The sequence below is a fragment of the Eurytemora carolleeae genome, unplaced genomic scaffold (assembly GCF_000591075.1).
Source record: "Eurytemora carolleeae unplaced genomic scaffold, Eaff_2.0 scaffold787, whole genome shotgun sequence".
Classification (NCBI taxonomy): domain Eukaryota; kingdom Metazoa; phylum Arthropoda; class Copepoda; order Calanoida; family Temoridae; genus Eurytemora; species Eurytemora carolleeae.
The window spans coordinates 115,331-141,977 of record NW_019396945.1 but is presented as its reverse complement, the minus strand read 5'-3'; the positions used below and the strand labels follow the sequence as shown (position 1 = coordinate 141,977).

At 31.8% G+C, this 26,647-nt stretch overlaps 1 protein-coding gene across 7 annotated transcripts in view; it reads left to right on the top strand.

Annotated features, from left to right (window-relative positions):
- LOC111710381 (high affinity cAMP-specific and IBMX-insensitive 3',5'-cyclic phosphodiesterase 8A) overlaps positions 1-26,647 on the top strand; it is a 67,150-nt gene that overhangs the window by 20,319 nt on the left and 20,184 nt on the right. For 6 of the 7 annotated variants that reach the window (XM_023484456.1, XM_023484453.1, XM_023484452.1 and 3 more), the window contains 7 exons: positions 16,871-17,019; positions 17,212-17,313; positions 17,612-17,729; positions 21,074-21,235; positions 22,979-23,086; positions 24,361-24,423; positions 25,566-25,657. In XM_023484456.1, the coding sequence (XP_023340224.1) occupies positions 16,871-17,019; positions 17,212-17,313; positions 17,612-17,729; positions 21,074-21,235; positions 22,979-23,086; positions 24,361-24,423; positions 25,566-25,657 (794 nt within the window). Of the gene's footprint in view, positions 1-11,609; positions 11,696-16,870; positions 17,020-17,211; positions 17,314-17,611; positions 17,730-21,073; positions 21,236-22,978; positions 23,087-24,360; positions 24,424-25,565; positions 25,658-26,647 lie in introns of those variants that run through there. The other variant, XM_023484459.1, reaches the window with a different exon arrangement.

The window sequence follows — 26,647 nt, the reverse complement described above, 5'->3', positions numbered from 1 at the left end:
CTCTCAAAAAATCCGACCTTTATCTTACACATTAAGTATTGAGATGAACAATAAAAATTGTTTAAAATGCAAAATATAAATTTTTTGCAATAAAAGTATTCTGGACAAAGCCGAAACACGTAATTATGCCAGTCAAATATGAGGCGCTCCAGGCAGTGTAATGTTTTTATTGTAGACATTTTTTAAATTTTGCAATTAAATTCTTTTTTTTCAACAGAGACTGTCAAATGTGCATTCCAAACCGGTTTTATGGGTGGGACAGTTTACTAAGTAATTTTTACACAACATTTTTCCTTATATATATCTATATAATATTATTAATTTAATTATATCATTGTATATATTTTCTGTGCAGATGGATTTGAGACTCATAACTCATTTTAAAATGTTTTTAACACTTAAACATGTCAACATGAAAAAATAGGATTAAATGATTCAATAAATAGGCAGTTTCATTTACTACACTACACTACACTACACTACACTACACTACACTACACTACACTACACTACACTACACTACACTACACTACACTACACTACACTACACTACACTACACTACACTACACTACACTACACTACACTACACTACACTACACTAATCGATGCAAAGCCCGCATATAAATCAAGTTTTATATCAGACTTTTGTGATACATAGTAAGTCAACTGTATAAATAATGTAAATTCATACATTTAAAAAATATGTTTATTTTATAATCTGAATATCTTTAAAGAGTCGATTTATAAAGAACGTTACAATTGAGATTTGAAGAAACAAAGTATTTTGTAAAACGCTATAAAACAATTTTTACATTAATTTTCTTAGAGAGTTTTAGGAATCACTGTATCTAATTTTTATTTCTTAAAGAATAATTCGGTAAATTTGTAAAAGGTGAACCAAACATCATTCGTCAGGGGTCAAGTACAAAATATCGGATATCAACGCATTTTTCATGGTTTTTCTAAATTTACAACTATTTTCATGGAAGTTAAAATACAAATTTCCGATACAAGGGGTGGAAATAGGATCCAGGGGTCAGAAGGGGCTGACAAGGGATCCAGGGGGGGATTAGAAAATCAGAGTTTGTGGCAAGACTCAATTCCTTTGTAAATATTTCCAAATAAGTCGTCTCTGCGTTTAAATTATTAATCAAAAGCGACATTTCGGTTTTTTCTCGGAAGGGTAAATATAACTTTCTATTAAGGTCATTTAAAAGTTTACGTAAAGTTTCCTCAAATTCAATTTTTCTGTCTTTGTTTTTTTGCATTTTATATCTGAAGATTAAATGACCCGAAAGATTGAAAATAAAAAGTAATATTATAAATATGAAATATATATTATATATATATATAATGCGTGGAGAAAAGTTGGATTGTAAGCAGTTCTAGAACTTGAAAATCAGGAAATACATCTTGTTTTAGGCAGCTTCAAGATCAGGCTGGAGAAATATATTAATTATTAAAGGGACTCTATACAAATATGCGAGCTATTAAAGGGACTCTATACAAATATATTGATTATTAAAGGGACTCTATACAAATATATTTTATATTAAAGGGACTCTATACAATATATTGATTATTAAAGGGACTCTTTACAAATATTCTGATGATTCAAGCGACTCTAATAAAAATATATTGATTATTAAAGGGACTCTATACAAATATGTGAAGTATTAAAGGGGCTCTACACAAATATATTGATCATTAAAGGGACTTTATACAAATAAATTGATTATTAAAGGGACTTTATACAAATATATTGATTATTAAAGGGACTCTATACAAATATATTGATTATTAAAGGGACTTTATACAAATATATTGATTATTAAAGTGACTCCATACAAATATATTGATTATTATAGAGACTCTATTCAAATGTATTGAGGGACTCTATACAAATATATTAATTATTAAGGGACTTTGTAGAAATCTATTAATCATTAAAGAGGCTCTATACAAATATGCAAACTATTAAATGAACTCTGTAGAAATATATTGATTATTGAAAGATTATTAACCCATTAGTGACGAGACAAAAAATTCTTTCTGATCTTGCTGAAATTCACAGGGTTAACTCATTATATTGTCCATAGAGTAGATCTAAAGTTTCAATTTTTTTCAATGAAGGGTTGTGGAGATACAGAGCCTGGCCAATTTTGTCCGGCTCGTACCAGGTCAAAATTGACCGCTCGGTCAATTTTGACCGTTTCGGACCAGGTCAATATTGACCGGGTTTCTTATTCTTATTCTTATTATTAAATGTATTCTATCACAAATATATTATTTATACCTTATGAAATATGAGTGAAACAAAACTTTACTTTAATCTAAATTCGACCTTTTTTGCCCATTTTTTAAATTCTCTCAAATTGATTCCAATATGTCTAAAACTTACTTCTAACGAGGGAACAAAATTGAAATATGATCATTTTGAAAATGAATTACTTGCTAAAAATTCCTCTTGGAAGACCGGACTGCAAAAATAAGTACAATTGCGGGTGCTTAAAGAATGCACATTTGTGTAACCTTTCAATCAAGGTTAGGTACTGAACCAAACTTCGTAGAATTTTTTTTTGTAATAAGAAATTAAATAGTAAATAAACTTCTCTAGGTCCTTTATCAAACTTAAGAAAAAGAAGAAATATTATGGTTATTCTTGATGTTATGTTTTTTAAGAACTAATTTTTTTTACAAAAAGTGTAGGCTGATTTAGTAGGTAGGAATTTTAAATATTGCATTATTAATATATAAATAATGTACTTCTAAACAAAATCATCCAGCCCCCATAAATTATTACAATTGTACTGACACGGCAAAACTGAATATTATTTAGTTAAATTACAAATAAAAAGTAAGAATTTACGATTGCTAACATCAAAATTAGTTACGCGAATAATACAACCCCGGAAAATTGAGATTGAGAAAGTGTACTCTGAACTCAGCAAATATGATTTTGTAGGGATAAATGCTTACGTCATGACATCCATTTTTAGAATAATATCAAATAAATATCAAAATATTTACACCCACGTGGGAAACAAATCCAAATAACAGGGTGTTGCAAAACAAATGGGATTTAAAGTGAGTGCTGCGAAAAAATGCTGCTATACTTCCCTCCATGTCGTCTATAAAGAAGTAAGTTAAACACTTAGTTTGTTAAGATCAGAGACCTCAAGTAATTTCACAGAGTTCACTAAAACATGATTAATTCGCGGCATTCTCGATCAGTCGCACTGTAGAGAAGAGTTGATGAGAACGATTACTTGTTTGTAAATATCGTTTTCACTTTTTTGTCAAAAATTCTCGAAATTGGAATTAATATTCTAAATTGTTACATGCACTGGCGTCTTATAAAGATAGAACATATTATGATATCTTAACTGCAATCGAGTGACCAGAATAAAACTAAGAAATGAGAATCAAGCATTTTCAAGTATTTTCTCTTAATAGACGCTATTGCGGATTTATCTTTTAACCTCTTTCATTTTTCGGGAACACGGGAAATTGATTACTTCTGCCTGTATAGTGCATTCGAAATTAATGTGGAGATATTTTTGCACCAGCGTTAATTTATCAAATAAAATTCTTCTCCATTATTATACATTTTGATGGCCAGGGAGGAATCTTAAAGCCTTTGTTTATTCACACTTTATAACTATTCTATTTTTAACCGATGTTAATGTCAACTTTTATTACGTAACCACCTTTAATGGGAGTTACCAAAAAATACTTAGGTACTATAGGTGCTGCCCTTTTCATGCTTATTGGTTCCAATTACAAACAATCCAGCCATCAGTATAGATTGAATGTTATTATTATTATTATCATTATAGTTAAAAAGAATATGTACTATATATTTACTTTATAATGTACTATATAATATATGTACTATTATATGTACTATATGTACCAGATCTAGTAATTATCGATAGAATGGAGGAAAAGATGGATATTAGGAGCTTACTGTCCCATTGGAAACAACTTTTAAAAATGCCAACGCTCTAAAGATAAACAAGTATGAACATTTTATCACAGATATAACAACTAGGGATGTGTCTGTTCACCCTTTTGAAATCGGGTCAAGAGGATATATCTCACCATCAAATAAAGCAAATCTAAAGAAACTGCATAAGTTCTGCAAAACCAGTGTTAGTTTCAAAGCAATGTGCGAAAATCTATCAAGCCTTGCAGTACTGTCATCATACCACATTTTTGGAAACGAAAAACACTAGACTGGGACCAAGAAACCCCTTTTCTGAAAACCACCTCTGAATAGCTAAACTATACTCATGCTAAAAGTCTTGTATTGCACCTGTTTTTTGGCAAACCCTGTCAATTTTAAAATGCGATATTCAGATAAAAGAGTATTAGTTTGTAAACTTTTATATTGTTTAATGTAAGTTTGCTTTAGACTAATATAAATGATGAATATATTGGATAATTTGTATGATATATCACCCTTAACTAAGTTTACGGTGTGTTTTGCGGTAATCTGCAGTTATACACGGACAGAGGATATAGTGGAGAGTGATATAAACTATACAAGGTTACCCACAAATCGGTCTAGGGGTTCCTGAGTTATTAACAGACAAACAAACAAACAAACAAACAAACAAAGATTTGTGTTTTTTAACTTATCCACGGATGGATCGCAGGCTGTCAAAAGTTTTTTACCTAATCATGCTTTCCCAACCTTGTTCATACAAACGTTAATGTATCCTAATCCTAATTTGTAATGGATTATCAGAAAACTTTTCTTTTACACTGAAACCAACTATAGATAATTCACAAGATTTGGACAAATTAGTGAGGAGAAATTACTTTTCAGGTTTTGGGACTTTTAAAAGGCACAACTCAAACGCGTTGAACTTATGGTTCAAATATTTCAAAACTATATTTTGAAAAAGCTTGCTTGTATAAAATTATGACAATTTTCTTATCTTAAGAGAAAATTATCAAGGGAAAACGAACGGTCTCTTTAGGTCAAAATTTGGCTAAGTATAAGAAAAACAAATGTTTAAAATAAAAGAATTTTTGACGAAACTTTTAAATTTAAAAAAAAAAATTTAAAAAATTTATTATAATTCTCTGCTCTAGGTATTAAGAACCGTTTCCTTAAAATAAACATTTTAATTTGCGTATTTGATAATAAGCTTAACACAAGTTTTCAGCTCCTAGATTTTTCAACCTGTATTGTTATCACTGCTTTTGATAAAGTTTGATGCATCTTCAAGCAGTTTTTTCATTCATTAATCAAATATGTCAAAACCTAACACTCTTCAAACTAAGAAGGGATTTTATCCCAAAAGCAGAAACATGTAAATCAACTTTGCATTATTTGATAAGCAGAATTACCTAGCCACACAGACTAGGGGGATCAGAACATTTTCACACTCTAGACTAATGGGGGATCTGAACATGTTCACCCTAGATAAATTTTGCTAAAAAAAAGGTGGTCGTGGACAAAATTGATAGGGGGGGGAGGGGGAGAGGGGGTGGGTCCAAAAATTGTATACTAGGACAGAATCAACTTAGTTAATTTAATAAAATAAAATAAAATGGTAATCATACCGAGATTTTCACTGTCCACATGTTGATTGTTGACACATAGAATTCTAAATTGTATACTAGGACAGAATCAACTTCGTTAATTTAATAAACTAAAATAAAATGGTAATCATACCGAGATTTTCACTGTCCACAGTCCACAAGTTGATTGTTTACACATAGAATTCGCCATTATCGCCATTATCCCAAGAGATGTAATAGTTTGAAAAGTCTTCCAACTTTAATGTGTTCTTTGTGTGTAAGGGGAGTCTGATTGTCATCATTATCACTCACATATCGGTAGCAAGCAGCAACTAATCTTCGTTCTAATCCTTTGAAATTCAAATTTCAACTAGTATGTCTGCAATATTTGTAAACAAAACCCCATAAATTTGTACAGAGTACAAATAAACTTTCCGCAAACCTTTATATCCAATGTACTGTATGTCAATAGCTAGTACCATAGCTAAAATGCCGTTTTCAATTTCAACTGTAACCCTCCGGTATGGTGAAGACGACATGTGCAATCTATTCTTATTTATCATAGGATGTTCACACTCTAGACTAGGGGGATCTGAACATGTTTTGCAAAACATATTTTTTTAATTTAAGAAAACCTTCTCTTTTTTCTGTTTCGCATTTTCATTCTTATATTTCCTTCTTTCTTCTGATGTATCTTTTTTCTCTTACCTTTCTTAGCTCCACGTTAAGTAAAGAAGTTCTTATGGTTTTAATTTTTAATATCAAAGGTTTACTCCATCAGGTTGCAAAGCTGTAGGGACTAGACCATTTGTGTTTGTGGCAGATACTCAATTCCTTTATTTAATCAAATAATAGAAAATTCAAAGCTTTTTTTATTCTTTAATAATCCTGAAAACAGTTTAGATTTCAGTCTAACATAAAATCTAGTAAGTACTTACAAATGAAGTAAATCTAGTAATTATTTACTTTTTGAAGAGTTATTAGGAGCAAAAAAAGCTTTGAATTTCTATTATTTGATAACACAAAATTGTTCTATTTTATCTATTACTAGTTGGAGTGTCAGGCGGTGCCCGTGGAATTAAAAAAAATCAAATTTGAAGAAAAAAATCGATTTTTGAAAAAATAAAAAAATTTATTTCAAAGTAAAAAAATCTTATTTTTTTAGCCTATGATACCTATGATGGGTTTTTCTCAAAAATATTAAGCCCATTCGGTCCAGCCGTTTGGCCAGATATAGCTAGCATATATAATAAATATATACACAAATATACAAATATATACATATGAGCGAGGAGCTTTATTATATAGATTTAACTAAATTATAAGTAAACATAATTAACTCAAATTGCTCGAATCATTGAGAACAGATTATACATAGAGTGGAATTTACTCGAATTTACAGATTATACATAGAGTGGAATTTACTCGAATTGTACACTTTGAACTCTCTTTCAGGCTTGAAGGGACTGACAAAATTCATACCAAGGGATTGTTTGAATTCCACTCTAAGTATAAGTATAAGCTTTGGCTCGAATAAATAAGATAAGATAAGATAAGATATAGTTAATGGCTAAAAATACACATATAAGTTAAAATGTTACAAGCAAAAAATCTGTAACTATTTTTATATTGTTTACTATATGTATCAGTATGTATTATAGCAATTAGGTGGAGATTAGCTTTTTGCTGTTTTGTATATTATTCCCACCTAATTAATATTAAAACGTATACAATATTACTAGTCTTTGAAGGTTTACAATAACTCAGGAATTAGTTTTTAAATTTAGAGAGACCGAGGAGCAGCATAACAAAATAATTGATTTTTAAGTTTTGAAGTTTAGTACGTATAGCAGAATAAGATTAAGCATGTATACAAATGTACCATTAATTTTTTACAAGAATAACAAGAGGGTTTATTCCATTATGAGATGTATGGCGTCAGATAACATTTCTGATAAACTTTTTAAAATATGCATAACGAGGCACTTCTTTTTACATCAAGTGGTAGGTTATTCTATATCTTAAGAAGTGCATATGAGGGAAGATCTTCTAATTTGAGCCTGTATTCAGAATGTCAATTTGATAGTTAAGAGATCTATCAAAATTTCAGAGTTTCTTTAAAATGTGTGTTAAATGAGGAGGGTAGAAGGTTTATCGTGCATATTAAACCATAAATGTTGCTTGATTGAAATCAGTCAAATCATTTAACTTAGGGATCCATGAAGTGTTCGATCTATGAAATGTCCGATCTATGAAATGTCCATCTATGAAATGTCCGATCTATGAAATGTCCGATCTATGAAATGTCCGATCTATGAAATGTCCATCTATGAAATGTCCATCTATGAAATGTCCGATCTATGAAATGTCCGAGCTATGAAATGTCTGATCTATGAAATGTCCGATCTATGAAATGTCCATCTTTGAAATGTCCATCTATGAAATGTCCGATCTATGAAATGTCCGATCTATGAAATGTCTGATCTATGAAATGTCCGGTGCCGTGACAAACTCCTGAAAGACAAACTCCTGAAAGACAAACTCCGGAAAGACAAACTGCTGAAAGATAAACTCCTGACGAGACAAACTCCTGACGAGACAAACTCCTGAAATTATGAAATTTTTCTCTGAAAGAAATTTGATAAAATTCATAAACTTTAGAAATGTCCATCTATGAAATGTCCGATCTATGAAATGTCCGAGCTATGAAATGTCCATCTATGAAATGTCCATCCATGAAATATCCGATCTATGAAATGTCCTATCTATGAAATGTCCGATCTATGAAATGTTCCATCTATGAAATGTCCCATCTATGAAATGTCCGATCTATGAAATGTCCGATCTATGAAATTTCCGATCTATGAAATGTCCAATCTATGAAATGTCCTCGGCTAGTCCTGTTCATAGAGCTAGGTACAGTATACACTCTGGGACCGGAAAGGTTGACCTGACTCGGAAATTCAAATGTTCTACGGCTGCCCGGTGGTTACGACAAATCTACATTTAATGGGTAAAATGGGGTGTAAAGCTAAGTCTCACGGGACTTTTAACAAGAACCTCTAATTTACCGTGGCATTGCCGATTTCTGAAGGTACCACATAGAAACCACTTTTGTATTTCCTTCATTAGCTTTGTTTAGAATTTCTTGAAATATATCGTTTATAGGAGAGCCCAAAATAAACTATGCTGAGAAATGAGAATCTATTTAATTATCTATCTTTGTAATTAGAAAACTTTCATATTCATAATTAATTATTTCCAAAAATCTAAAAATAGTAAAATTAAAAATTCAGTGATTTCACGAAGTTGTACTATCAAAGAAATGTTGCGTAGTTACATTAATTCCAGCAGATTTACCATCAAGCCATGGCAACCTGAGATAGGAACTTATGTATAAAACTCTTTAGTGGAAACTTTAAACTTTGATTTAATCATGCTAAATTTTAAGTGACCTTTCATTTTCAGAGTGGAATGTCTGTTTCACAACAATACCTTTAATAGCTTTGTCTGAATTATATATATAAATAATATATATTTAAGTATGAATTATATGTCCATTTTCTTGTTTTGAAAAATGATTACTTACAACTGTGGGTTTTGTAAAACAGTGTTTTGCGGGTTTCTACTGCATAAACATATTGGAAAGATTATCAGAATTAAACATTTTTGAAGCTAAAATACGTCGATATCTTCCATATTATTGTTTCACTCTTTTGAGGCTTGTGTGTATGCCGAGTCCATCAGCGCCTTTTCCATTCAGGGTTCAGCCATTTGTTTGGTGTCTATTCTGAACCAATAGAAATTGCATGGCGGTTACATCTATCTTTCTATTTAGCTCATTCACTACTGTATGCCGAGCCCATTAGCGCCTGATCCAATCAGGGTTCAGCCATACGTTTGGTGTCTATTCTGAACCAATAGAAACAGTATGGCGGTAACATCTATCTTTCTATCTATCTCATTATCCAATCAGAGTTATGAATCCTTCAATCGGCGCCATCATTAAATGGAAATATTTACTTCTACTGAAACTATAATGGTATAGGGTACCGATGTAAATCGAGCATGGGCCTCTTTAAATAGAAGGGATGAGCTTCAATCTATTAAAAACAATCTTAATTTTTTCATCTCATATTGACCGAGAGTAGTATTTGTATATTGTGTCTGACTTATTTCCTCAATTTTTTTAAAGATAATAAAAAAATAGAAAAATTAGAAAAATACGGAATAGTGGGTAATTTCCTAGAGAACGATTTTTGGACCCTCCCCCCCCCCTCTTATCAATTTTGTACATGCATCTCATATTTAACACATGGATAAATGGTCATGTGGCCGCAGCGCCAGCCCCCTAGCCTGTCATAGTCGTGGCGCTCGACCCCCTAACCTGTCCTAGCCGCAGCGCTCGGCTCTCTAGTCTGTCCTAGCCGCAGCGCTCGGCTCTCTAGCATGTCCAAGCGGCAGCGCTCGGCCCAGAAAGTGTCTTAACCTTACCTACCCTAAAAATATACTAATTTTGTTGAAAATTGTGAAATTGAAGTTCTTCCTGGCCGCAGCGCTCGGCCCCCTAGCCTGTCCTGACCGCAACGCTCGGCCCAGAAATGGTCCTAACCAACCCTAACCCTGAAATAATACAATATAATACAAAAATCGTTCTCTAGGACAGACCCAAAGCATCGACCTCTTTATTTGAAGTCTTGCATTATAATTTAATCGTTTCTAAATTTATTATTGAATTTAGTCCATCTAGAAATGCAATTGAGATTTCATAAATTGTGTTATCAAAATCTCACGAAATGCTCATTATTTTTTAACACTTTTAGTTATTCTATATTTCGGAACAAACTGTTTTTGCGTTTGTTTCTAACAGTGTAAATGTATTTAAAACGTTAGCAGACTTGCAGTTAATCTGTTTTCCCCTTTCAAGAAACATTATCCTATGCTTTAATACGTTTAAAAATCATATTTATAAATATCAAATATTGAATCGAGAACCAGGTTTTCAAAATATTCCATTAGTCAACTTAGTTTTCCACCAACACAAGATTATTCACTTTTTTCAACTGGATTATTAGAAGCTTCGCCATTTTCTCGAGATAGTTTTTAATGATGGAGGTTTTTTTATCAAGGTCTCAGTTAATTGGATAATTGGATGAAGAATGTTGATAAATTAATAAATTGGATCTCATCTTTATACACAACTTTTCCTTGGGTTTTCTTTATATGTAAGTCGGTGGTATTTAAACATGTAAAAGGGTTAAAAGTAACCCAGGCTAAGAAATAAAAAATGCGTTTTTGTATCAGTTAATTAAAAAATAATGCCTATTAAAATAGAGCCCGAGTTAATTCTTTTATAACAGTCTACAGCACATGTACAGTATACACAAAGCAAGGTTTGTCATTTTGTGACAGAAATATAAAGTAAAGTAGATACCTATGTTCAATTACACAATTAAATCCCCTTTTAAAAAGTATTATTTTGAGAAGATAATGTGAACTGAGCAGAATTGGGAGAGAGGGGCGGGGGTAAAAACATATCCCCACCTCCCTTCTGTGTGAAATTGTTCAATAATAAAAACCTTGTAAAGAATTCCCTGTTACGGGATAAAGAATCTATGTTAAAACTCCTGAGCCGATATTTTTATGAGAATATCGACAAACCAAACCATGGTTGGGAAACTAAATTCGGAATTTTTGGTTCAATCTATTTTATAGAACTTTCTTTTTAAAAACCGACAGTAAAAATTACAATACCTCCTTCTCCCTTCACCCTTCTCCTTTCTCACTTCTCCCTTCTTCCTTTCCCCTTCTCCCTTCCCCATTCTCCTTTCTCACTTCCCCCATCTTCCTTTCCCATTCGCCATTCCCCATTCTCCCATTCCCTTATTCTTCCCCCTTCTTCCCCCCATCTCCCCCCTTCTCCCTCTCCCCTTCTCTCTTCCCCCTTCTCCCAGTTTTATAGATATGTAAGTTCCAAGGTGAGATTATTCAAGTAAAACGGGTATATTATTATTATTAGGCTTTCTTCAATTCTGGTTCAACAGAACTTATCAGTTGTATATCGCGCGTCTAATAAACAACCTCAATCTATAGTGAATATGCAGCAATTTTATTCTGAATTACAGAAAACAACATTTTTTCTAAATAATTGAAAAAGAGGTAAATATTATAGTTACTTACTCAGAACCGAGCTAGCAGAATTAATCTAGTATTGTCAGAACGAATCAGAATGGTCTTTTACCAGATTGAATCAGAATGGTCTTTTACCAGATTGAATCAGAATTGTGTTTTTTAATCCTCCGTAATTTGATTATTTGAACAGTCCCGTATAATTCGATTACAAAAATTAAATTTTTGAATAATTATTGAGAAATAACAAAAAAAGTAAAAACATGGTCGCGTAGAATTGATCTAGTTTATCAGAACGCATCAGAACGAATCCAGGAACGAATCAGAACGAATCAAACCGAATTAGACCGAATCAGAACGAATAAGTACGAATCAGAACCCATCATAACGAATCCTGGAACGAATCAGACCGAAACAGAACGAATCAGACCGAATTAGGGTTTCCAGTCGTAATTACGCGTAATTACACGTAACACTTTCTTTCACTTACACAGGAGCATTACGCGTAATTATGCGTTTATTACGTAATACGAAAAAATTCCGTAATAAATAAAGTACATATTAATTCTCAAAAATATTTATGGCGGGAAAGTATGTGTAAGGATATGCCCGCTACAACCATGTCAAACATATTTTGACGATTTTATTGACATTTTTTTCAAACAAGGAAGGTAAACTTGATAAAGTAGGTTGAAATATTAACCAGTCGTCGAAAATTGAAAATTTATAGATTATGTATTTTTTGATAAAAAATAAATTGTTGGCCCTTTGTCAAACTTTTTAGTACATCAACATAGTATTGGATGAAATTTCTGATTCAACTTGCGTGACATTGTTTTCCTTGTAAGTTAGTTGTTTTATTTAAATTAAAAGTTAAACCTTCAAAATTTCATAGATTTAATTATTGCAAAATTTCGCAAAATTACTTTGTAGAAATTTCGCGAAATTGAAGTTTCGCTTATTACGCGTAATTATTACGAAATTTCGCAAAATTACGCTGTAGAAATTACGCGAAATTACGCCGTAATTACGCGTAGTTATAGTTTCGCTTATTACGCGTAATCATTACGAAATTTCGAGAAATTACATTGTAGAAATTATGTACGTAATTACGCGTAAGAGAATAATCTATTACGTTGGAAACCCTAGACCGAATCAGAACGAATCAGACCGAATCAGGACGAATCAGAACGAATCAGACCGAATCAGATCGAATCAGATCGAATCAGAACGAATCAGGACGAATCAGATCGAATCAGAACGAATCAGGACGAATCAGATCGAATCAGAACGAATCAGGACGAATCAGAACGAATCAGACCGAATCAGATCGAATCAGATAGAATCAGATCGAATCAGAACGAATCAGGACGAATCAGAACGAATCAGACCGAATCAGATCGAATCAGATCGAATCAGAATGAATCAGGACGAATCAAACCGAATCAGGACGAATTAGAACGAATCAGATCGAATCAGATCGAATCAGATCGAATCAGACCGAATCAGATCGAATCAGAACGAATAAGGACGAATCAGATCGAATCAGAACGAATCAGGACGAATCAGGACGAATCAGAACGAATCAGACCGAATCAGAACGAATCAGAACGAATCAGGACGAATAAGACCGAATCAGGACGAATTAGAACGAATCAGACCGAATCAGATCGAATCAGAACGAATCAGGACGAATCAGAACGAATCAGACCGAATCAGAACGAATCAGACCAAATCAAAACGAATCAGAACGAATCAGAACGAATCAGACCGAATTAGAACGAATCAGACCAAATCAGACCGAACCAGGACGAATCAGACCGAATCAGAACGAATTAGAATAGTCTTTTACCAAATAGAATCAGATATTTTTTCTCCTCTGTAATTTAAATATTTGATCAGTTCCATATTATTAGATTACAAAATTTAATTTTTGAATAATCATCGAATGTTAAAAAAGAAATAAAAAACATGGTCGCTCAGAATTGATCTAGTTTTTATCAGAACGCATCAGAACGAACGACAGTAACTTAATCACTTATCAAACAAAATGGGTCTGATTACACTACACAATGGTTGTGTTTTTATTAGGCCATTTAAAGTCAAGACTCCTATTCCTGAGTTTTCTGATTCTTGTAGAAAATTTGTTACGAACCATTCTAAGTTGAGGTTTGACCAACCAACATGTTTAGCACACTCAGGGGTGGACTAGAGGGGGGTCTGGACCCACGGGCCCCCTCTAAACTCCTGGAGGAGGGGGTCCCTCCTCCTCCTAAGGAAATTCATGATATGAAATAAAAGCATTAAGGGATGAAAGATACAACAAATAAATGACCTGAACTAAAATACCTTTTAATATTGTGTTTCACATACTGTAATAACCAGAAAACAATGGAATAGAAAGACGACATTATATCAATACTTAAGCGTTTTGATGTTGTTACAAAGCAAATACTTTTACTAAGAACTTAGCAAAGCACAATTTATGTGAATAAGGTATATTTAGTATTTACATTGTACAGTTGCTATGTCTAATGTTTATTGAACTAGTTTAAGTCCTAATCTGAGTTTAAAAGTCGTCTTCCTATTTCAGAATTTTCTAGTTATCACTGTAAAAATTAATTAAACATGCACGTGATAAAAAGGATTTATTAAATTATTGGTAAGCGCTCTAAAAAGAATAGAAAATCACCAACATATGCAAAAATGTTAAAAATGTTCCATATTGTTTATTATGGAAAAATTCGTTTTAATTGGTTAACAGTTTAAATTCCTATTCAAATTATGAACTAAAGAGCGACTTAATAAGTTATTTACTTTATTCCGATTATATACTTATGCTTAATCGATCTCAATAAAAATGTTTAATTTTTTATATGTAAATCTCGAAATGTGCAGATAATAAAAAATAAATTGGAAATTTACTGCTTTTTGTTTAATTTTAAGGGAGGCAATGGGGGGACCAAAAAATATGCCCCCCCCCCCTTGAAATATTGGTTTAGTCCGCCCCTGGTCACACTGTATGATAAGCCCTGTATGTAGGTTGCACTAGCTGACACATTCCTAGAGATAATCTCCCTTTACTCCTGTAATAATAATAAATAATGTTTTTATATTTATATTATTAGTTAAACTATACATATAAAGTAGTAATCTATGTTTGTCTGTTTTTTCGAATGTCCGATCATAACTCATGAACCCCTGTATCAATTTGCCTCAAGCTTTAATTAGTGAATTAGGGAACTCGGAAGAACCACGGGAGTATTCTCAGCCTAGTTTTCAGATTCTAAGTTGAGTGGGTCCAATTGTATAGGGGAAAATAGCTAAAACAACAATTTACCACCAAGCGCGCGGGTAAACGGCGGGATTAACTATGAGTACCCTGGGCAACGCAGGGTTTTCAAACTGATATTTACATAAAAAAAAATATTTTAAGTTCTATCCAATATTTCTGTATGATTTTTACTCGGACTCCGTCAAAACAGACTTTTTACATTGCTAGACTTGACTTGACTTGACTTGACTTGACTTGACTNTGAGCATGCGCAATACATCAAATTGTGCCTGTGTAATACAGGAGGTTTATTTAAACTTGTGTTTTAAGGTTAAATAATAGATTTTTTTCAAATTTTTCGACATTCTGGCATGATAGATTTCTCAAAGATGAGATATGAATATTTTAGCTACGCTCAGTTTGACAAACGCCTGGTTTAAATAATTACTTTATTACTAAATTTATATACTTAAATTTATAGAAACGTAAAAATATATCAATAGATAGATAGGTGACGTGGCCGGAAGTTGCTCATCTTGCCGCGTCTAGATCTTAGGTTCAAAACTCCTCAGAAGTCTCGTCTTCCGCCACTACGCCGCCACAATATGATTGTATATATGTTATTAAACTCCCAAGGAATATAATATATGATTGTATATATGTTATTAAACTCCCAAGGAATATAATATATGATTGTATATATGTTATTAAACTCCCAAGGAATATAATATATGATTGTGTATATGTTATTAAACTCCCAAGGAATATAACATATGATTGTATATATATTATTAAACTCCCAAGGAATATAATATATGATTGTATGTATGTTATTAAACTCCCAAGGAATATAATATATGATTGTATGTTTTTAAACTCCCAAAGAATAAGGTCGTGAACAAATCTAACTAAGTTGAAGGAAACATTAAACTGAAATAAATTACACGTAACATGAAAAAATGCTTCCAATCTCTACTATGTAACCGGATGAATTGTTTAAACCACCAGACTGCAAAGATATGGATATTACTAAATTCTAGGTTGTGGTTAAGACTCAATTCTTTTAAAACTTTTCTGATTGTTAACTAGTAAAGTTTGAATTCTTGTTATAAGAAAAAAGGTTTAGTGTGAGGTTGAGGTACACCCTAAGAAATCATTCAAATTAGTTGAATCATTCAACAAAATTTGAAGAATGATTCTGCTAACGTGAATTTGAGTTGAATAAAAAGTTTAAATTACATAGAGTGTAGATAATTTTCCTTGTGCGTCACCTTTTCACAATATTCGTTAAATGATTTATCAAATCTCAAATTAAAAAGAATTTTTTTCAACATGAAAAATAATAATGAAAAGTAGACAGTATTTAAATTAAATCCACAATGAAATAAAGTGAGATCAATTCATTGAACCATTGGAAACCTATTTACAGAAAATCAAATTAAGGAAAAAAAACATTTTCAACTCGCACAGTGAACTAGATCCATGAAACTGTGGAATATGAAGAGGACAATTAACTCAATTAAGCAACTAATCAGAATATTTATGTTTTCTTTCAAAAAATATGTTTTACCAGAAACTTGAAGATTAATTTATAAAGTTAACGGGTCTGCGTATTGCGTATGCTGCGCAGTTGCTTGTTTTACTGCCTTTTAACCAACATTTGGGAAATTGAAAATTTTATTAACCACGGCTTCCTTGACCAATTTTGTATAAAAATATCCCTCGCTGCGCTCTGGATGTTTTATAGGCAAAATTGGTCTTGTGAATCATTGGTAAAGTAAAATTCCCTGAACTTCCTTTTAACGTAGTTGTACATAATTATTATCATTATTATTGTGAATATTATTATGAATATTATAATTATTATTATTATTATGAATATTATTATTATTATTATTATGAATATTATCATTATTATTATTACTATTTAGATGGTGGGTGTTGGAGAAACAGCTCGGTCTAGATTACAAGAGCAGCAGCAGCATCTTCCAGACATACTTGCAGCAGGAGCTTCTCAGAAGCTGCTTCATGCTCTAGCTCAAGCTGCTCTTCATCTAGGATTATCATTTACAAGTTTTAGGGAGATAAATTTATCAGTCAAGGCATTAGAAAAATGAATAAAAGTTTCTGAATACATATTGTAATTTTTACCCAAAATCAAAATGGCCTTCTAAATTGTAAAGTTATTAGACCCCCCCCCCAAAAAAAAAAAAAAAAAAAAAAAATTTATTTTCTACTTTCAATTACCTGACAATCATATTTGTGTCTGCAGTGATCATGATTCTGTGATTTCAACCCATACGGAGAAAGGTCAAACTCTTATCATACTGGACCTCAAACCTGGAGATAATTACCAACCTGAACCTATACTCAGGTATACTAGACCATAGATCTAGAGATTATAACCAACCTAAATCTATTCTCAGTTATACTAAACCTTAGACCTAGATTTAATATCCAACCTGCATCTAAAATCAGGTATACTAAACCTTAGACCACCTAGAGATAATATTCAACCTGAACCTAAACTCAGGTATATGAACCTTAGACCACCTACAGATTATCTTTAACCTGAACCTAAACTCAGATATACAATACCTTAGACCTACAGATTATCATAAGCACAATCCTCAATGCTCAAACTTTTTCTCAATTTTCTTCTGTTTGTCTAGATATTTACGAAATTCCGGAAATTTTGAAGACTGTGTGATAGTTGGTGTACTGGAGAAACAAAAGTTAGAACACTATGATACTGCTGTTATATCGTGGGTAGATCTAGGAATTAATCAGGTAGTGTTTTAACCAACATTTTGGGATTTTGGGAGGTTAAATACCAATTTTAAAAGGACTGTAAGCGTAATTATAAGTGACCCTCCATGCAAAGATGTCAATGCCCTATTCACAACATTACCCATCAAACCTTGTTTTTAGGTTTACAAGCACTTATTATGATGTTCATACTTGATTAGACTAAGGGTTCCAGTGTGAATCGAGAAGAAGGGTTCCTTTGTGAATCGGGCATTGTCTTCTTGGCATGGAATGTCACTTGAAATTATGCTAAGATATGAATATTTTACCACTTCTTGCTATTTATTTAATCCGTTAAGTTCTTTTAAAGTCTCAATTGTTCTTTGTTTTTATTCAAATCAACCCAACATTTCTAAAGTCTATCTAAATCGTTGTGTGATACAACTTTTGAACAGATTTTGTAAAAATAAATCTGTTTAACCTCCGCCATATTGTACTCTTGCTCTGGCTCGAGTGAAAAGTAATTTCCAACTTTTTCCCAAATCTTTTCCTATTTTTCTTTTCAAAATTCAAACACAACTTTTATCCATTTAGCCACGATTTTTTATAAAAAAAATTGTGTGATCCATTTTAGCTTTGAAATTCCATCTCAAATATTTTCCTTGCACCTCCATTCTCCCTGAAGTGTATTCTACCATGATGTGCAATTCTAATTTGTTATCTGTATTCATAATTATTAGTATCTTAATTATTTTGTATGTTGACCCAGCCGGGCTAGCCCGGTCAGTTCATTCTACCTGTTTATAAATAAATTAGTTGAATATCGTTAATTGAGCAGAACGGACGTATACAGAGCCTTGATTTTTGGCTAGAGATTTAGTTAGAGAGAATTTCATTAGACTGTGAGTCAAGTAATCGTTAGAGAAGTAGCATCTAGATTTGTTACATCCCTTTTCCCCCATTTTTTGCCTTTACTCTTCTTCCTCATACAATTTCCTTTCTCCTCCATTGTCCCTTTTCCTCCAGTTTCTTTCACCATTTTTATTTTTCTTCCATCGTCTATTTTCATCTATTCTACTCAATTCTCATTTCTCCTCTTCTCCTTTCTCTTCTATTCTCATTTCTCCTCCATTTAAGCTTTGAAACTCCATTTCCTCTTTTTTCTATTCACCTCCGTTCTACTTTTTCCTCCATTTTCTTTCTCCTCCATTCTCCTTTTACTTCAATTTTTGTTTTTCCATTGTCCTTTCACCTTCATTTTTTTCCATTTTCTTTTCCCCACCATTTCCTCTCCACTTATTTCTCCGTCCTAATCGATTCGTGACGTCACGTAACTGGTTTGATATAACCCCCTTCCCTCCCCATCTCGTCCCCCTCCTGGCACGCGTGCCTCCTCTCCTTATTTCTTCTTTTTCCTCAATTATCCTTTATTATGAAAATTCTCCTGCATCCTTCTCTATCTAATTTCTAATTAAAAATTTTATAATTTATCCACCATTAATTCTCCGTTTTCTTTATTATCATACTCTTTGAAAATATCTTTTACTCTACTATCTGTATCTGTATCTGTATCTGTATCTGTATCTGTATCTTTATTAATATGTCTCCAAAATCTTGTTTATTAGATCAATTAATTTATTTATAAATCCAATCTAAAAAAAATTCTGTAATTCACACATATGTTCGAAAATATGTATATATATACATTTATTTGTAATTGGGTTAAATCTAGTATAGTTTAAAGTTTGTAGAACGTATGCACTATGCATTCAATAAGTGTGAGAATCCAACGTTAGAAACTAAAATTCTAATATTCAAGGGAACTGAGTTTTGCCACAAATTATAGTTTTCTAATCCCTATATCTGATGATGTATTTGTTTGATATTACAAACTTAGACTATTTGATCTAACAGAATTCATAGTTTGAAAAAGGTCTACGACATCGGGTTACAAAGATATTGGGATTAAAAAGTTAGGGTTTGTGGAAAAAAAACTCATTTCCTTCCCCTCCCCCCCTGGCCCCAACAAATTAGTTAAATGTGTGGGCTTTAGTTTTATGAGGGGAAAAATTGGGGGTAGAGGCCCAGTAAGGAGTCTATATACGCCCTTTGTAGGTACAGCACTGATCAGAATCAAAATTATTAGTTTTGAAGAAAACTGATTTTTATCCTTCTTTTATAAAGAAAAACCACCAAACCTGGTTGATTTACTTTTTCTCTAAAATATAATTAAAATCTGTTCAAGATTGAAGAGAAAATATAAAAAAATATCAAAGAAAAGTTTTCTAGAACATCTCTTCAATATACTAGGTTTTCACGGCGCTTCGCGCCCATCTTCTATTTTAATTGTAAACATTTGTTCCTATTTGTAAAACAAAAAACAAAACCAAACAGTGCTCGGATTTTAATAAGATCCGTTCAGTCGTTTTGACGTTTATTGGACACAAACAAACAAACAGACAGACAAGCAAAGTATATGCGTAGGTGATACAGTAAAATATATTAGAAATAATCAGAACAGTCTCTGAGCTTTTCTGTAGTTTATTAATACACAAGATACATTTATATTATATATATTTTTGCAAATTGTGATCTCTGATTTTGATTTAGACTTTTTCTGTATCTGATGTTTATTGCAGTTAATTGCTACATGTTTTGGAAAACCAAGAACCTTTTCTTAAAAAATGTCGACATCATTTTGTCCATGTCAGCTATACTCTCTAGCTTAAATAAATATTTCGATTTCGAAAACTTGAAAATTCACCAATGAAAAGAGGATAATCCGCGAACATTTTTATTGTTATTATTTTTAATTTACAAAAGCTTGCATACAGATTAGCAATACAAATGTAATATTTTTACGAGAAAGCTGGACACAAAGCAGTATATATCTATAGCATATATATAGATGGCTTTTGATGTTTGATGGCTATTATTTATCCAAAAAACGTCAAAATTGATTTAACCGATATTGTGCCCAAGGGAAATTAAGTATTTGTCACAAACTCAGATTTTCTCATCTCTCATCTTTGCAACCTGATGGTTTAAACCTTTGACAAGGCAAACTTAGATTAGATTATTTGATTTGACAGAATGCATGCAATATTGCATAGTTTGAAATATCCGAGGTCTATGACATTGGGTTGCAAAGCTATAATGATGAGAAAATTTGTGGCAAAGACTCCTTTCCTTTGTTGTAATAACTTAAGCAATAAATTCGATTTTAAAATCAATAAAAGAAAACAGATCAATCAGCTGAATTGTTAAGCTTTATGATGTTAGAAGGAAGAAGTAGCATGTAAAGAAACCTTTAAAAGCCAGATTTTTTGCTAGAAAAGGTGCTCAAGACAAAGTAATAATTTCATTTATCAAATCTTAATCTATAGATCGTTCTGGAGAGTGTATATGAAGTGTACTGGATCAACCAGCTGGTTCAGCTACTCCATGGACCGGTCAGGTTGCTCCAGCTACAACAGACTACAAGGATACTCTACAAAGCTCTAGATAAAACCAGAGATATCGTTCAAATCACAGACAAGGAAGATAAGGTTTGTATCGAAAATAACTATAGGAACTGATTCCTGACGTCACAAAATCTAATCTTTATTATTTTCAACCTGATGTCGAAAACCATTGTTTTTTGATACTGCTCCGAATACTGCTAACACAAGTCAAAGTTTGAAATATCAAAGGTTTTAGCCATTAATATAAAAAGAAAACGGAATGAGAAAACCAGATTTTGTGACGAGAAATCAATTCCTTTCTCTTTTTATTGGCGATTACAGATCAAAAGTACCATTGAAACATTAATCTCATCAATCAATTTTAAAAATCATAAACTGTGATATCATACTTAATAGCTCCTGTAATCATACATATGGGAACTTTAGTGTAAAAAGTGCAACAAATACAAAATGTTTTTAGCCGGGGCAATAAAGTTGTTTCTGATTTCAATCTTAGATTTGGATAAATTTAAATTGATTGAGTAAGGATGAGGAAGGAAAATAATGTGGTAACCAGTAATATAAAGTAAATTACCTTTTTCATTATATTTGATTAAATGGTCATATTTTATTTACGAATTTTTTTCTCAAATCTGTGCATAGAATATTAAAATATTGACTCTTACGAATGAACGTTTTAAAACTGTTATAAATTACCGATGCTAAAAAACGTCCTTTAAACTTTTTGCTAAACAATGTTCTTAACTCACATAAAGTAAGGTTAACGGTTGTAGTTTCATCATATCATGTAAATAAGGAGACTGAAGACGAAATTTAAAAACATCAAAATACATAGAAAATTTTTGCTTTACTTTGCAAATTTCATGCAATTTTAGCAGAAAAAGAGCGAAACCGTTAATTTTTTCTTTCAGAAACGACTAATCCGTTCGTTAACGATTTCAAAAATTAACGGTTTTTACCCTTCGTTAACAGATTTTTCCGTTAATTTTCGCCCAGCCCTTAATACGGGGAAAAGGGTTGTCTTCATTTTTTCAAGTTTCAAGTTTAAAGGGTACAGTTGTGAATCGGAAAAGGGTACCGTTAGGAATAAGTTATGCCACACGATTACTTCATACATTTTACAGTATTTTAACTTTCTGAGCACTATAAGTTTAATTCTAAGATAAAAATGATTTTCTTTTTATTTCAAATCTTTGGACGATAATCTGGCGGATCTAGTTTTTCTTCTTAAATTAATTTCTGAAAAAAGAAGAGAAAATTTTTTTATTTTTCTTCCCGTTTATTTTTTGCAAAAATTAATGATAGTACTTAAATCTTAAAAGCCAAAATGTTTACTATAAAGTATTCTTATATATTGCGCCTGCATAGCGTTACTTTAAACATGTTAATACGGGGCAATTCAAAATTATCGTTGACCTGTTGCATTCTTTCTCAAACCTTGTTATTTCAATTTTGTACCTGAATTACCCTGTAAACTTTATCATGGGATTTTCGAAATGTGGTCCGATTTCGATTCTCAACTATACACAATGGATCAAAATATTGGATGATCTGTATAATAAACAACTAAAAAATATACATTATCGGTTGAACATTAAACATGTCCCATAAATAAACTTTTAAAACAGTAAAACTACATATTCTAAAACTGGATTGCTGATTTTATGCCTTTAATTTTATGCGTTCTTTTGTTACAATAACTTTGAATTTTTAGCTGTAATAATTTTGAAAAAACTGTTTGATTTTTTATTTTTAGTTTGATTTTATTATTATTTTGATTTTATAGTTGGTTTGATTTTATTACTAGTTGTTTGATTTTATATATAGGTGGTTTGGGTCAATCATAGAGCAGAGAAGGAGCTAGGATGGTTTAAAGAGGAACTAGTTGGCAAAAACCTTTCCACTCTTCAGACAACAGGACATAGAGATATCATGGTGAGTTTTAGTCTTACCATAGAGATATATTGTTGTGAGTTATAGTCTTACCTTTAGAGATATCATAGTAAGTTTTAACCTTACCATACAGATATCTTGGTGAGTTTTAACCTTACCATAGAGAAATATTGTGGTTAGCTATAGTCTTACCATAGTGAAATCATAGTGAGTTTTAACCTTAACATAGAGATATCATGTTGAGTTTTAACCTTACCATAGAGATATCATAGTGAATTTTAGTCCTACCAAAGAGATATATTATGGTGAGTTATAGTCTTACCATAGAGATACCATAGTGAGTTTTAACCTTACCATTGAGATATCATTGTGAGTTTTAGTCTTAACGTAGAGATATCATGTTGAGTTTTAACCTTACCATAGAGATATTATGGCAAGTTTTAGTATTACCAAAGAGATATCATGCTGAGTTTTAGTCTTACTATAGAGATATCATTGTGAGTTTTAGTCTTAACATAGAGATATCATAGTGAGTTTTAAACTTACCATAGAGATATCATTGTGAGTTTTAGTCTTACCAAAGAGATATCATGTTGAGGTATAGTCTTACCATAGAGATATCATGGTGAGTTTTAGTCCTACCAAGTGATATCATGGTGAGTTTTAGTCCTACCATAGAGATATATTGTTGTGTTCTAGAGATATCAAAGTGATAATATTGTGAGTTTTAGTCTGCCGATACCATCTTAACTATACGCCGTTATGGATATAGAAAAGATACGCAAACTAAATCCGAAAACAAATCTTTCAACCAAAAAAATATCAAAAGTATTTTAATCATAAAAACACCATTTTGGTTTAATTTTAAAAATTTCACATCGATAAGCACATAGATTAATAACAAAACAGATAGAACACTAGATTTCGTAATTTTCAAGATTTACCTAAATCTGGAAAAGACGACATCTAGTGTTCTTTTTGAATTGTTTTAATCTATGGATAAACATTTACCCACAAAACCTATAAACATACATTTTTGAAAAAGAATGTTGTCAAAGAGTGACTTTTATTACACCCCTAGGATTCCTGGAATAAACAATCAAACTTCCTATTCCTAACATTTACTTTAACTAACATTGATTTAATGTTCCCTCCTGTTCTAAAAACTAAACAATTCCTTACATTTAAAAATGTAATCTTTTCCATATAAAAATAAGTCTTTGAAACAATTTTCTCCTTTTACATTATTTAATTACTTTGGGTATTTTTCATCTAAACCTTAATTAAACTTTAAGAATAGATTTTATTTATTTCAGAATTCTGATAATTCTCCTGCAGAGGTGGACCAGGTTCTACATAAACGACTTGTAGAGGGCAAGGTGAGCGTTTTCAAAAACATTATCATCCAATTTTAACTCAATGTCTTATCGTAAAAGTAGTAATTGAAAATTAAACGAAGAATTTTTTCATTTTGCCACAAAATCTATAAATATTTAGTTTCAGCTATTTTGGGATGCAATAAACCGAAAATGATATTTATAATCGATGTCCATTTAAAGGAATTGAGTCTTTGTAACAAACTCTGATTTTCTAATACCTATATTTTTCCACCTGATGGTGTAAACCTTTGATATTTCAAACTTAGATTTTTTTCATCTAGTGGAATTCATGGTTTGAAATACCTAAGGTCTACGGCATTGAGTTACAAAGATATAGAGATTAGAAAATCAAAGTTTTCCTTTTAGGATGATTTTAAAAAACTTGAAATTTTAGCACATTTAGGGGATTCCTTGTAGTTGGATGGGTCTAAATGTCAAGTTAAACAAAATTAAAAGTTTTCTAGTTTTATCGGTAGAATGAGATCAAATGCACGCTGAAATATTCCTGCTCCCAGTTCAGAGCCATACAAATTAATGAACCACATTTAATTTTGATCCAAAATTTGGAGTTAAAAAAAATCGTTTTTATGTCGTCCTTAGTAATGTTAAAGCTCGTTCATGTAAACGATTTTTGTTCAAAACTACAAAGATACATATTCTAGGAATGGGAGAAACATATAAACGGCAACGTATATATTCTAGGAATGGGAGGAACCTATAAACTGTAAAGTACATATTCTAGGAATGGGAGGAACCTATAAACTGTAAAGTACATATTCTACGAATGGGAGGGACCTATAAACAGTAAAGTATATATTCTAGGAATGGGAGGGACCTATAAACAGTAAAGTACATATTCTAGGAATGGGAGGGACCTATAAACTGTAAAGAACATATTCTAGGAATGGGAGGGACCTATAAACTGTAAAGTACATATTCTAGGAATGGGAGGGACCTATAAACTGTAAAGTACATATTCTAGGAATGGGTGAAACACATAAACGGCAACGTATATATTCTAGGAATGGGAGGAACCTATATACTGTAAAGTACATATTCTAGGAAAAGGAGGGACCTATAAAATGTAAAGTACATATTCTAGGAATGGGAGGGACCTCTAAACTGTAAAGTACATATTCTAGGAATGGGAGGGACCTATAAACTGTCAGAGAAAGACCGGGGATTATGTTCCTCTCTCTGCAAAGGTTATCCCTGTATCCTTCTCAAATCTAAGGTTAGTAAGGAGTTTCATTCATATATTTCATATATTTATTCAACTACAAAGCATGAGATATTACAAATAAGCAATCACAATTTACTATGCAGTTTGGACCCGCCTAACCAGGGTTGGTTGTTTTGAGTGGTTGGCCCGTAGTTAATTAACGATACTGAATATAATTGGTTACACATATCAAGATATGTTTTTGGATAGGTAAGGAGTTGCTTGGAAGGAAGGAGATTGTCAGGTGATCTGTGTTAGGGTGAGATCAGAGGGATTTTTATGTAGAGATAAATTAAAATACAGGGTGTTAATGATGGTAGTTACAGAAACAGAAATAAGCTAATAAAGTTTCAGTTATTACAGTTTTTTTTATATAAAATTTATTCACACGATGTACAGCTAAAATAAATGTTTAAATATTTTTGCAGCTTTACTTTCTTTAAGGTCAATTTCAATTTCATTCCACAATTTAGGAAACATTGCGGACGGAAAGCTTTCTAAATTTTTGTTTAAAACCCGTTCTAATTTATATGATTTTGTTCTATTCGGTTCAGCTAAAGACTTAAACATATTTTGGAAGGAAGAGGAAAGGTTATCATTACAGTATCCATGCATAAATGCAGAACACAAAGTTTGTTTTATTGTTGTTTTATTAAAGGGACTGTAGGCTTAATTTCAAGGGACTCTCCATTTTTTAGTTGTGCAGTGTCCGATTCACAACAGTACCCTTTAAACCTTTGACTGATCCTTTTTACTCTATAGAAACACTAGTACATTTTTATAACGTTGTTTGCAACCTGTTTTATATCTAAGAAATATTAATATTTAAATAAATATTTATACATTTGGTTTTGTGAAAACCGAGTTGGAAATAGAAATGTACAGAGCGTCCCATATCATATTAGACTTTCTCCAATCTTTAACGCCAAAATACACATATAATACTCGAAAAATCTAGCATTTTCTGCAAGAAAAAAATTCTATTAGCCTTATTAAATTTTT